General features: G+C 38.1%; 1 protein-coding gene across 4 annotated transcripts in view; it reads right to left on the reverse strand.

The window, feature by feature from the left end:
* kcnab2a (potassium voltage-gated channel subfamily A regulatory beta subunit 2a) overlaps window positions 1–14,353 on the reverse strand; it is a 99,385-nt gene that overhangs the window by 23,714 nt on the left and 61,318 nt on the right. The window contains exon 1 of one of the 4 annotated variants that reach the window (XM_041979724.1): window positions 6,750–7,751. The exons of the other annotated variants lie outside the window; for them this stretch is intronic. Within the exon in view, the coding sequence (XP_041835658.1) occupies window positions 6,750–6,961 (212 nt within the window). The 5' untranslated portion in view covers window positions 6,962–7,751. Of the gene's footprint in view, window positions 1–6,749; window positions 7,752–14,353 lie in introns of those variants that run through there. 4 annotated transcript variants of the gene reach the window in all.

Genomic DNA, 14,353 nt, shown 5'->3' on the forward strand with positions numbered 1-14,353 from the left:
AAGACAGCTGTCAATGGCAGTTTATTTTATTGTTTTTTGTTTTTTTTTTAGTCTGGCATTAACAGATTGCAGACTCAAGAGTTTTTTTTCCTGCGGCTGAATTTGTTTTTCATCTAGCTCAAGCATTTTCAGAAGCACTTGTCGGGGCATAAATCTGCCGGAGCCCACAGAGACGGAAAATCATCAGCTGTATGCTGCAGAGGGGCAAACTGGAAATATTCTAAGTTTAACCAATGTCTCTTACACAACATCTTCAGAGACACACTGAAATGTGCTCAAATGTGATATGAAATCACAGGGAAGAATACTGATGTTTTGGACTGCACCAACAAAAATTGTATTTCTGAAATCCTAATTTAATGGAAAAATAGTATTTTAAAGTGTCAAACATAAACTTAAAGACAAAAGTTTTTTCAACCAGGTCTTAATTTTTCCTCACCCAGCAAACACTTGAGAACTGCAACAAAGCAAGCACACAAAAGATTACGTAGCAGCTGTGAAAGTGTTTGTCTGATCTGAATGTGCAACTGTGTCAAAACAAACACACATACTGCCATCAGCGTTTCAGAACATTTTAGCAAAGATCTCTGGTACAACTCAGGAGAATTCAAGTCTCACAGGAAGTGTGCTGTTGTTACATAACAAAACATAACATAACATAACATAACATAACATAACATAACACAACATAACACAACATAACACAACAGAGAAAGTCATCTAGAAAAAAAGTGATGCTATGGAGTCTGAACAGGTAAAAAGGTTTTGTTCAGACTGATTAACAGTGGCTCTTCATATTTGTATTTTTTCCAAACCGTGGCCTTAAAATTTTAGATTTTCACAATTTTTCTAGTTAATTAAAAGTTTATTGAATGCACAAATGAATATAACTCTTGTTCACACACTTTACAGACCTTGGTAGTTAAGTGAACATTTGAAACAGGATCCCTCAATAAACAGCACAATTTTACTGAATAAAAAAATCTGTTGCAAGTGAACTGCTGCAAAATGCTTGGAGGTCATTTCAGAAAGTAAAGTTCAATCTCCTGTGGCTGTTAATGCTCTATCCTCCTCCTCATGTATTCCTATAAGCTTTTTTTCTGTTTACTCTGATTTAAATAAATAAGGGCATGAAAATCCAATTTAAACACCTTGTTCAAATAATTAAAAATCTCCTAGATGGGCTATGGGCCTGACACAGGTAAATTAGATAGTGCCAGCACTTAATCCATGTCCGAGGCTATGATTGCTCAAACCCCACCTTAGGTCTGATTAGAACGGACTTCTTTTGTACTCGTCACATAATATGATGCCCCCCTGCACAAATAACACAGCCACTGAAGGAATCCTTGCAATAATGTTGTCAGACACAATAAAAATCAGAGACAGTTGCAAACAGAAGCCTGGTTACTTTGCAGTGCATATTTGCTCTGTCTTACTGCACTGCAGCTGTTTGTCTGTTGTTAGTTTTGCCAATCTGGCTCAATGGTACAAGGATTTTTTTTCAGTTTTGTGCAAAGCAAAAATTCACACATCAGTAAACCCAGCTTTGGTTGAAAAATCCCATTATATTCTTTCACAAAGGTCACCAACAATTATTGAATTAATGAGTTAGTTTACTAAACTGAGTTGCCATCAGTGTGAATTAGATTTAAAGATAAAAAGGCATTTACTAGTTCATTCAAGTCTTTTTTTTTTCTTATTGTATAATCACAACTTTTCACAACTTCTAGTATTTCATAGGATGAATCAGTAAAACAGAATAAAAAAATCATCGCAGCTCAAATCACAAAAGCTAATGAAAGGGTTTTACATAAAAACGACCAACAGCCCAATAACAACTTGTAAAAAGGTTTATAAAAATAAAATTATACTAGACAAACAGCTAAGAAATGTTTCCATCTGCTTAATTAAAAAAAATTGGGGTTTACATATTCATGATACACATGACTGATCATGATGTTGTGTAAGCTGACGCTCTGGCCTCCTACTGTAGTGCAGCTTCACTCCAGTGTGAACTGCAGCTTTTTTCTTCAATCACTGCCTTACATGTTGCATAACAAGCAGCTCAAACGTCTTTCATGCAGAAACTAATGCTGAATGAAATTTGATAGTGGAGAGCCTGTTTACTTAGTGCTCATTTTTACTTCACACTTTAAACACAACTTATTGTTAGCAGCTTTATAATCGGCATATGTTAGTATCTCCCTTTTTTTCCTTTACTAAATTTGTATCTTCACTTACTATTTACAGAACCAAACAGTATTGGACAAGAATATTTGTTTGACTATAATTTAGATTTTAAATAAAAGAAAAACTTGCTTCTTCTTGTGAGTGTATTATTTAAGCTAATTGTGAAGCATCTATGAAAATAACATGCAGAGAAGGGAGTGGTGCTACAGTAAGACGCACACACAGAGGCTCTAATTAAACCTCATCAGTGAGGCGAAAAAAGAACAGCTGTCTTAGTTTTCTTCTTCGTATGTATCACTTCCAGACAAGCTTATAAACACGCAGGCAGCATATTTCTCAATCCCGCAAACTCATTCGCTCCAACACAGACTAACCTTGCTGCATCACAATCCTGCATCAATAAAATGAACCATCTCTGTTTAGCAGTTTCTCCTAAAATGCCCAAAGCCAACAGATGGCAAATGTTGTGTGCGTACGTAAGATGGTACCTAAGAGGCTGCTGTGGCGTGAAATCTGTGCTGTGGCTGAGTCTTCGTATTGACTTCAAAGGGGTCAAAGTGTATTTGCAGTACGTGCGATCTGTTCAGTCCTCACGGTCTATGTATGATTCATATTTCAAGAGGGAGTTCAGGCAGTGGAAAGCAGGCTCCCTGATGATGAGAGCCCTCACAATGCAGGAAATTGTCCCAGCAGGCACCCACACTCACTACGCCCCAAATCTCACACCCACAGCTTTTGTTACCCGAGCCAGAGCGATGCGTGGTTCTCCATTTGTGTGACAAAATAGTGATTGTTTCACTAATCTTCTATAACAAACATGGAACCATTCCAATAACTAAACTCCATTACTTCAGCTTTCACTTTGCCAGTAGAATTAAGGCGGTATAGTGATAATTAATCACTATAAATTTGTAAATGGTTCCATATGAAAAGTACTTTTTTTTGTCACATTTATCGTGTCGTTTTTATTGCCATCTGGTTTTCAAGTCGCTTTAAGGTGCACAAAACAAAGACAACCATGGTGGACAAGTAATGTCATTGACAATGACACAGGACAACTTCACATAACATGATGGTGGGATTTAAATGGCATCCATCTACTGGTGGTAGATGGATGCCATTTAAATCACACCACACTGCTGGTGGCCATCTACTCAGGCTGTGACTCAATGTTAACTTCACAACTACAAGTGAACCTCCAGTGATGAGAGGAATGTTAAGGCGAGCTACTTGGAAGATTTGCACCAGGGAAGGAGGTGAGTCAGCTCTGATTTGTGTGGCCTCTGCAGTAAACGACACTGACTGCAACACCAGCAAAGGTGTTTTGCAGCTGGAGATGCTTTGCTTTGGAAACATATAAATTACCACAGTGTTTTAAAGTAAATTCTTGCACTTTTTTCTACGCAAAGCCCAAAAATGGCAGTCCAGCTGAAATGTAATAGTCAAACCCATCTACCTCAGCATTACTTTCAAGATTTGCTAAACCTCAGCGAATAAAATTCCCAATCAGCAGGGTTTGGTTGACTGAAAGAGGCGCTAATACCAGACCGAACTGCAGAGGACTGGTGCCTCACCTGCACTGCTTGCCCAATCTTACAGCCATTCTTCCGTTTCCTGAGAGAGACTACTTTACATAATCACAAGCCATTTTGTGTGCTTCATTAATTCAGTCCTGACTGAAAGCATTTAATCATTCCTTGGAAGAAGTGCAAGCTCACAGTCTAGCATGATGATTTTAACCAGTGGTATCAGTCAGACGCAGAGTCCCATTTCAGAACGACAGGCACTTTCATAAAGCTGCCGCAATCTCTTCATGCTTAGAGGAGACGCTTACTTTAAAGGTTTCTGTGGCCTTGTGGGGAGAGGTCACTTCCTACATAACCTGCATGCTAGCTCATAGATGCAGACAGACTTGAGTCAAGGCTGCTATTCAAGGATACAGAGAGGACTGTATGCAAATGAGCCTAATTTGAATTTCACACTGCTATTCTCCAGTGCGGATAATCGGGCAAAGTTTTGTTTGGTGGTTAAGGCAGCTTTAACTGTATTCTTCTGGGGCACAGTTATAAAACCACTAACCTCCTTGGCTGTCAGAATGGCAAAATGAAAAGTTTCCTTTCACTTTAGCAAAAAAAAAAAAAAAAAAAAAAAAAAAAAGCTCTAGGATGAAAAGAAAATTTGACGGCCATGTTAAAGGGTTTGCCAGCTTCAACTCCAAGAGGCATGTTTGAGAGATTCACAGTGACATGAGCACAGATCACCCCAGCACACTGTACTTCCTCTTGGGCATAGTGGCTACACCAGCATTAACCATCGCCATTTCCCTTCCCTTCTTTCACTCTCTCCTTCCTTCCCCTTTCATTCCTATCTCTTCAAAACAAAACCACAAACACTACATCATGCCCTAAGTGCATGAATCTCTGTTCTTCACGCTGCATCAAGGCGTGCATTACCTTTGGTTTACATCAGATGCAAGCCCAGCTCCCAAACACATCCCGTTATGTACATTGTACTGCACTGCAAAGAGATGAGAACACAAACAGCCGCTGGCCCCCGAGCTGAAAATGATTTTTCTCATTCAATATCATTAGCCTCAATGATGACAGTGTGCCAACACAACGAGGCTGCCGCTAGCAAATCAGATGCTAAGGATTGTGATGTGACTTAAGACAACACCACTGAGGATGGGTAATGTTCCTCTAATTAAGCTTTAGATCTCCATTTTAGTCAAAAAGACTTATGTGTCAGTTTGTTCTCTTTATCTTGATGGTTTTTTTACTAAATTGCATTACTTGAAAACAAACGTTTCATTTTACTATGACATGCTTATGAAATAAATGAAAATGAAATGAAAAATACTTTTGTTTATCCCAGAGGGAAATTGTAATGATGTAGTAGGTTTCTATCACAACTAAAGCACACTACAACATTCACGTAACAGGATTATACAAATATAGAACATAATACGTTCTTCAAATTATTTGTGCTAGAAAAAAAAGACCATATAAGAAACAGAAGGATTAAATCCAGCACATTTTGACTGAAATTATATAATTATTATTATAATTATTCATTATATCCTGTTCTCTGAAATCTTTGTCAAAAAATTTATATAATCGTAATTTTTTTTTTTTTTTTACAAAAGATAACAAGAAACACCTCTGGCAATATTTGGTTGCTCATAATGAGGCTATAGACATTAATGACTAGAATAACATTAGACTATATTTTAATACATCAGCCTTTATTATATCAAACTGTTCGGCAAAGAACGGATGAAAAAATTTTGTATAGTTTTATAATGTCTTCTTTTAATTCAGTATTTTACATAAAACCATCAAACAGCAGTTTGATCAAAGGCAGGAATATATCCACTGAGTATGTTATTATTGTGAAATAAAATGGTAGAACTGAATGAAATGTCATGCAAAGCAGAAATGCTTCCTACTGGCCAGCTTGTAGCAGATCATAATGTACTGTACATCACTGTGCTGATTCTGCACAGATTTTATGTTCTGTACCACTGCTCAATCTGCCACTCGTTCCTAAACCCTCAGCGCTTTAAATGTGCATTTAAAGATATTGCACTTCATCTTTATTCTTCAGGTCCTTTTTCAGCCCTTGTGTAATAGCTGGGCTAATCTGAATAATTCAGCACACAAATGGAAAACATTTGCATTTTGAAATAAATGCATTTATGTAATAAACATGTGCCTAAATGCCCAAATACGGGGTGTTAGATAAAACTCAGTCTTTATATCCCTTGAGGTTCCTGCACATAAACAGGCTCAGTACTTTCTCATGAATAAAATAGAAAGCCGTCTAACCACATCAGAATAGAAGCAACAGAATTAATACTACAACTATTAAGCGAAAGGTGGGGATAAAATTTCTGTTACATCATTCTCCTCATTCAAGCTCCTGGTACTCATTGCACTTTGTTTTTATTTACACATCAATGATGTTAAGCTGAATATATAAAACAGAACTGTGTGACTTCATGAATATTTTGATTTAGAGATTGGAAATACAAGTGATTAAATTATTTCTTCAACAACAGAATTGGTAACAAACAGCAGTGTTAGAAATTCAAGTTTAATATTTACCCAGTGTAAAGTGAATAAATGGTAATTATCGGGTAATTTTACACAAAAAATAATAATCTGGAAAAATACCAGTTTCCTTTTAATCCTGAACAAAACGTGGCTTACTGAGATTTGTTTATGGGGCTTGTTTGTTTCCACAGCAGATCAGAACTTAATTATTAACTAAATTAAAGTCACTTAGAAACTAATATATGCAAAAATATAATAAAATAAAGTCACGTCTGTTGTCGTGGCCAGAAGTTAAATTATTCACTTTCTGTCATAAACAGGTACATTTGTTTATTTGTGAGCAATGTCAAACAGGTGGATTTTTTGGCTGTTTTGACAGAGAGAAATAATCATTCTCTCTTTTATTATAGACTTGAAGAGAAGCCAGGATTAACAGTAAACATCTTAAAGGTCTACAGCCAGATATTAAAGGTACAAGTTAACACTTTGGACATACCCTACCTATATTTCATGCCAGTCTTCACACTTTGCTCGCTGGAGGAAGGCACACTCTGAACAGATAGTTGGCCAAGACTGCGAGCCACCATTGCAACAGCTCTGAACTTGCTGCGGGTGCCTGTGTTGGGGCTGTTGGCATTCTGTCGGTTTAGCCGGTCCTCTGTGTTGCGGCTGACCCCCCCACGATGGTCCGTGCACACTAATGACACCTGCATCCTGGCTTCTGCCTGACCGTCCTAATTCGGACTTCTCTAATCAAATTCCCTTCCAGATAAATCAGTCCCCGAGGTGGAAAGTCCGAAGATCTTCTCGAAGCCTGAGGCAGTTTAATCCAAAGGATGCTGTCACTCCAAACTGAGCTACACACAACAAAATCACAGCCCAGTCTCTAAAGTGACTGACAAGCTCACAATGTCAAGTTAAAAAAAGACAGAAGTGTAACAGAGGTGGGAGGGCTGATGGGAATGTGTGCAAAGAGTGATGGTCAAATGAAAGTCCTGTCAAAGAAGTCCAAACCCAGAAGCTACATTATCACATCTCCTCTTCAGCTGGTATGACAAAGAAATCTGTAACAACTGTAGTCTTCAAAGGCATGAAAAGCAAGTCCAATTCAGTGTAATGGATAAAACAAAAATCAAAAAACAAGTTGTTTGAATTTCCCTTTAAGTTTTTCCTTGATTCATTCAAGTCTTCTTGCTTAACAGATCAGAGGCCAACAGGCAGACCCTGTGGTTTCCTTCTAAAACTGAGCTCAGAGTGGCGCAGATAACACCTCTTGCAGTCAAGCTTTAAGAGTGGCAACGAATATATCCACACCAAGAGATAGAGAGAATGAAACACGGCACACAGTTCCAGTAGGTTTTCATCTCCCCCTATAAGTCCGCCTTGACAGTTGCGCTGGCTGATGCATATTCCACTGACTACTATTGCATGTTAGTAAAAGGGCAACCTCAGATTCACTTCTCAGCTTTGACTGTTGCCTGGATTAAACTTACATCTGTATGCCTTGTGCTCAGCATAAAGAGGAACGGAGTGCACAGGCGAGAGATAGGAGGAGAGAGGGGGAGAGAGTGAGAAGGAGGGAGGGAATGTGGTGGGAGGGATATGAAGAGAAGCTATGAGGAGAAATATTCAGAGAGCCACAGCAGTGTGAGAGCAAAGCAAGCATTGAAATCTGGTGTGTTTACAGCACCTCTCTTAAGAAAGAAAGTGCATTTTTGAGCACGTCTTTGTCTGTCTGTTGCCCTGCAGTGGGGTTTAGTTAATTCTGTCTGGAGAACATGGGGAGGCTGAGTGCTTAGGAGTCCGGAGCCTTTGGCCTCAGAAAAAAAGGGGCTCTCACGTGGGTTTGTTCAACAGCCCATGAAATATTGATTATGTAACTTTCTATGTTACAATATTAAGATGGATGTCACAGACATTTAAGATAGTGTTTTTGGCTTCATACAACATATTTCTTGAATCCATATTCTATTTAATCATGAATAGAATAATTAATTAAAAGAGAGGATAACACTCCAGAAACTATAATATAATCTACAGAATCATTTCTCATCATTGTTATTATTACTAGATTTTAATCTGATTATATATAATAGTTTCTCTTAGTGAAAAAAAAAATACTATAATGGCTGGAGGTTGAAAGTAAACGCCACAGAAGCTGGATTCAATGCAACACTGGCTGCGGATTGATGAGACAATAGATGAGGCACACACAGTAATATAATACTGAAGCTTATCTGAGTGGACCAGCTGTGTGCTTAGGAGATAATTAAAAGAGATGCCATCAGGAGCAGACATGTATAGTATAGTGAAGCAGTCAAAGAAGTGACCTGCATCAAACGAAAAGGGGCTGTTGCTAACTGGCAGGTCTATTCTTGGAGTAACAACCTTTTGGTTTCCTAGTCTTAACCAGAACCCTGGAGGGAAAGGTGGTTTTAATTGAACTGAAATCTGATTTCTGTCTGACACTGTGTGCAAAGAGTGGATAAGCCAAGCTCTCAAACTGCCACCCTCCAGCTCCTTCTTTGACACAAATACAAATTAAAGAGTTTTAAAAGGGCTGACTAATGCTGTGCAGGACGATGGGAAATGATTAGGGTTCATTTTGACACCCCTGCTCCCTTTTTGCAGAGCAGATTAGCATGACTTGACATCTCTTTAGCACAGGGTATAGTCCAAGCACTCACCACCACTACTGCTGTGGAAACATGATGCCGCACTTCATGGGACTCTGCTCCAGGGCCCCCACCCCCAGGAGTCGTGACATGGGGGAAGTACTCAGAATTGGAAGAGGCCATGGACAGGGATTCAGGCCATGCAGATACAGTGTCAGCCTTGTGATCTGTGCTATGCATATACACAGTACAAGCCTGGCAAACATCCCACAGCTACATATGAGGACATGTCATCAAAATCCAGCTGAAGTATGCACCTAATGATATTCAAAAAAGCATTAAATACAAAATCAAGATTTGAAAATTGCAATCTTAGGGCAGAATTTTTCCACAAATGTAAGCTTACAGTTACAATTCTTGTCATTACAAAAAAAGGTTGTATTGACCATTGATTTATTGACTGCTGTGATCCATCAAAAAAAAAAAAAAAAAAAAAAAAAAAAATCAAAGCACCATTTTTTCATACTTTTAGCATGTTTTACAACTGACCAATTCCCACCAAATAAATACTACTTTAACAGTTGTGAAAAATGCCCAACACATTTATAAACGCTGCATGCATCAATGCTTTGCAAATAACAAAAACAGCAGGAAAAAACACAAAAACATGCAAACCCAGTGAGCAAAAAAAATATGCTCAATCCTTTAAATCCTGCCTGTCACACTTACTATGATTTAATAATTCACAACAGGCACATCTGCCAACCCAGCCCTGACAGCATGCATTTCACTCTTTACACTATATCTAGAAAACAAAAACTGAACCAAAAGAGGAGATAAGCAGAATAGACAATAATTAAACATGACTGACACCTCATCACTGCATGAAGACATGTACAGCGCTCTGAAAGAAATTACAATGCTAGCACGCTTTAAGCAAAAACCAGAGCTTTTGTTCAACACAATAAACATGTAACACCGAAAATTTTACAGATAAGTAGTTTCATCTTTTTGTTTTTATGATCTATTGACATTTGTGTATTTGATTCATTACCTACATTTTCACTTGAAATAAAAAAAAAAAAAAAAAAATGACTTCGAAGGATGCATTGACTGATAGGGACAAATACTCTGTTTAATCAACCTCTGCACTATTTTAAAGAACACTTTAACTGGGATTTCCTTTCCCAACACTGTTATCGAGCACATACCGGCCTGATCTATGAGCTACTCTGTGGTCATCCATCAAAGTGTGCTGGAGAACATTTGGAATTAACTTCTATTCAATGTTTGCCGCAAGATAAATCTGTCACAAACTGAAAATAATAACCACTGCAACTGTCACTGTTTAAATGGGATATTTTTAAAGTTATTTCCAAGGTGTATAAGATATAAGAGTGTAATTCGGGTTGATCCAAAGCCAATAAACAGCTGTTCTTTTACAATCAGAGTATTCTTATATTGATGCAGAAGCAAGCAACTAAACAATCCCTAAAAACTAAATCCTATTAGTTACCATTATTAGACTCAGTAGCAGGTTGTGGGATTGCAGAGATGAACAAATCTCCTCCCACTCCACATATTATCACAATGTCCTCCCATGTGTCAGGGCCCTCGCCTACTTCCTTTGATTAAATGCCTGATTTGCTGTTATCCAAAGATCTGAGCATCTGAAATCCTTTAGACACTCAATCACTGTGAGTGAATGTAGAGAACTGATAGAGCCCTTTACCTCATTCAATGTGTGGGGGAGGCAGAGGAGAGAGAAGCTGAGGATTCACAGCAGAACTTGTGCATCTCCCTGATCACGACTGTAGCCGAGTAAAAGTAACTAGAACAAATGGCACCGTTTTTCAGGAGAGTGCAGATCAAGATATTAAACAAACAACTGGAGGAAGACAATCACATTTAAAGGCTATATGCAATCCAACAGATGATATTAAATGGTTATTAAAAAAAGAAAAAAATCTTTTGTATTCTACTTATTGATATTCCTACATCCTTTGTTGTCAATACTTGAAAAGAAAGTTATAGAACACACACTCATACAATCAGAATTATTGGTTTTGTTCTGCTCATCCTTACATCTCCAGTGAGAAAAAGGATAAAGCCATTGATGATACCAAGCCATAATGAGGCCTCAAGAGTCTTTTCTGCTTGTACTGGAGTTTCAGCTCAGACCATTGACCTCTACCAAACTACTGCCCTCATACAGCAGCAGAGAAGCACAGTGAAAGAGCGGAGAAGACAACTACTTTAATCAAAGTTCCTCAGAAACTACTCTGACTACAGAAGTACTGTTGGATACTATCATGAGCTGTGATCTTACCCAACAATGGTGGTAATAAACTCTTACTACATTGGAAGGAGGACCCCCAAAACTGACATTTATTACCAGAGTGTGTGTTGCACTGTGTCTTCACATATACAGCCACGGGGGCAGACTGGGTATTCCATCGATCTGAGTTTGGCACATAAACTGGCATCCAACGTAGCGGCAAGATGCCAAGCCTCATCTGTCAAACTTATGACTTCCCGTATCCCTCTCAGGGCGTACAGCAGTGATAGGGAGTCCCTTGCCAGAATAAAAAATTCAACACACAAATCCTGCATAAACACACAAAAGCTGCATAAATAGAAAAACGTATACTTATTAATATTAATCCAGACAGTTCAATTGCTTCCTGTCACTCTTGTTCAGCCTTCCTGTTTGTGAATATATGACTGATCGAGCCTTTCAGGGCCTTTCAGCCATGACAATTTGTTGCAGGCAACAACTGTTGGTGCAGCATACAGTATATCCAGCCAAAAAGAAAAAGAAAAAGAGCACAGCTGCATCATTTCTGTCAGCCAGATGTCCACTAACTATCTAAATACCACTTACTGACAGACTGATGGAACAGAATTTGCACAGATTTAAGCTACTCCGTGACAACATTTGAGATGTGATGGAGAGACTGAGAACAGTGTATGAGTGGGTGAAGGAGCTTAAGAGAGTTGATGGAAAGAGATGTGAGGTCAGACAGATTGACAGTGGTGATCGACAGATGAGATAATGCCTTTCTAGCAACTTAATGCATCCGGAAGGGGTGTCTTAATATTTCTGAGTGCTGACTCTTAAGTCACTGTAATGAGTAATTAACACAAGAAAAACACAGAGTGTCGCTGTTTACAGGTTATGTTGGCTTCTGTACTCTTCTGTAAAAAGACCTGTAGCAAATGCTGATCTGAATAATCTTAACTGTAACAAAAAAAAGTACTGGGGAATTTAAGTGACAATAATAAAAATGTAAAGACATTTGGAAAATGAGGTGTAGCTCTTCAGACATTTTGGAAATTCCTGCGGACATATAAGAGCGAAGAGAGACACAGGTCACATCTGTGAGCACCGAGTGCTGCAATTCTTAACTCTCCAGTGAACATGACAGATTCCCTGCAGACAGCCGGGCTCAGGAGGAGTTGTCAGTTCAGCTGTCCCCACTAACACATCCAACAGAGCAAGAAAGCTGAGACAATCAAAAAACAGATAACAGGAAACCCCTAACTTACGTAACAACACATTTTTTGCTTAAAATTAAGGTGCTCAGTTTTGTTATGTATAATATTGGAAAATATCGCTATTCAAATACATTTACACTAATCCTTTAACGTTTACACAAGACCACAGCAGTATCCATAAATGTGTATGTAATATGCCATTTGTGGCGCAGAAAAACACAGCGTAAGCAGATATGTTGACCACTGCTGTACAGTTGCAATCTCACATTCATGTAGCCATTGCAACATCATGACTCAAATAACAAGGTACGCTCAAACCACACAGATGATTTGCACAGCCGGAGGGAGTGCATTCACTAATCTGAAGAAAGAAAGAGTGAGTAGAGGAAATAGAATAATACATCCTGTTCAAAGGCAGATCCTCCCGCCTGCCTGCGTGCATTTATCATAGCTGAAGAATTGTTCACACAGAAAAACCTTGCAAGACACAATTGCTTTCTAATGTATGCATTTCGGAGGAAAGATGAGGGTAATTGCTTGCAGCACCCTTCCATGTTGTACCCAGTAATTTGATCCCAAGGTTTTTGAAAATTGCATTTTTATTCAATTATAACACAATAAATAGAGCCTGAAAAAATAAAGGTTAAATGAAATAAATCCGGAAATGCTGAGCTTCTAAAAGCAATCAAAGATTGTTTACATTGACCTACCAATGTACAGCAAACGCCATTTGAACAAAGCTTGTGATGGTCGTGTGAACATAGACCAAACGAAGGGGGTTAAACTGAGCTTAGGGAGCAGGAGGTTCCATTTTATTCTTAGATGCTGATTCTGTGAACCTGAATGACCTCTACCTGTAGAGCACAGAAACAGGGCAGCTATAATGTGGTCAGAGGGTTGTTACTAAATCTCTGATGTTGGATAGAAAAACTTTTTTCTGTCTGAGATTTCAGTCTGTGCAAACACAAGAACCTGATAAAGCGTGCTCTGAGAAAATCTCAGGCAAAACTGATCACAATATACACAAATGTTATGCCTTAACAACAAACTACTGAAAACCTAACAATGTGATGGTTTGCTTATACAACAAAAGCTGTCAGAGCACTGGACTCAGCACTAGCAGTTACAGTCTGTTCTCATTGTTAAAATCAAACTAAAATATGAGCAAAAGCAAATGTCCTTTTAAAAGCACAATGAAAGGAAACATCTTTTAATGGTTTACCTAAAGCAAATTTAAGCTGACTACAATTCTAAATAAACTTGCAACACCACCTTTTGCTGCATTTCTAAAAAGTCAACCATGTGTGAAACAGAAAATTTCCCTCTACATTAAATTCATGTCACACATCCCCGACTAAACCATAGAAATGTATGAAAAGCTTCAGTAACACCCTCTAAACCAGAGTAATATAATGAGAAGCACTGTAGCTTAGTGTTTTCTAGCTCCACAGCCACAGAAAAATAGGTGTAACACTTGCTAAAGGTTAAAACTAAATTTTAAGTTGCCCACACATCTAGCATTAACACTCTAGGGTTTTTAAACTAATACAATATATATTTTTATTAGGATATGAAATGTGGACACAGCATGTTTTGACTGGTATTAAACATAAATCTTTATGGGATACAAAACAGTAACATACAATTTTTAAAGCTTCTAAAAGGCTACGGAACGTCTCTGGTGACAAACACACAGACTTAAAGGCATAGCTGTGGCATAATGGAATGAATGCAGGGGACACACACACACACACACACACACACACACACACACACATATATATATATATATATATATATATATATATATATATATATATATATATATATATATATATATATATATATATATATATATATATATATGAGTGGAAGAACAGTTTAATGTGGAGCTTGTTCAACTGTTTCCATCTGCAGCTGTGGACACAAGTAGCTTGCTAAATTTAGCCTTTGAGTGGGGGATTGCCTGAAGAAAAACGTCATAGTAGCCCA

Source organism: Melanotaenia boesemani, chromosome 3 (assembly GCF_017639745.1).
Source record: "Melanotaenia boesemani isolate fMelBoe1 chromosome 3, fMelBoe1.pri, whole genome shotgun sequence".
Classification (NCBI taxonomy): domain Eukaryota; kingdom Metazoa; phylum Chordata; class Actinopteri; order Atheriniformes; family Melanotaeniidae; genus Melanotaenia; species Melanotaenia boesemani.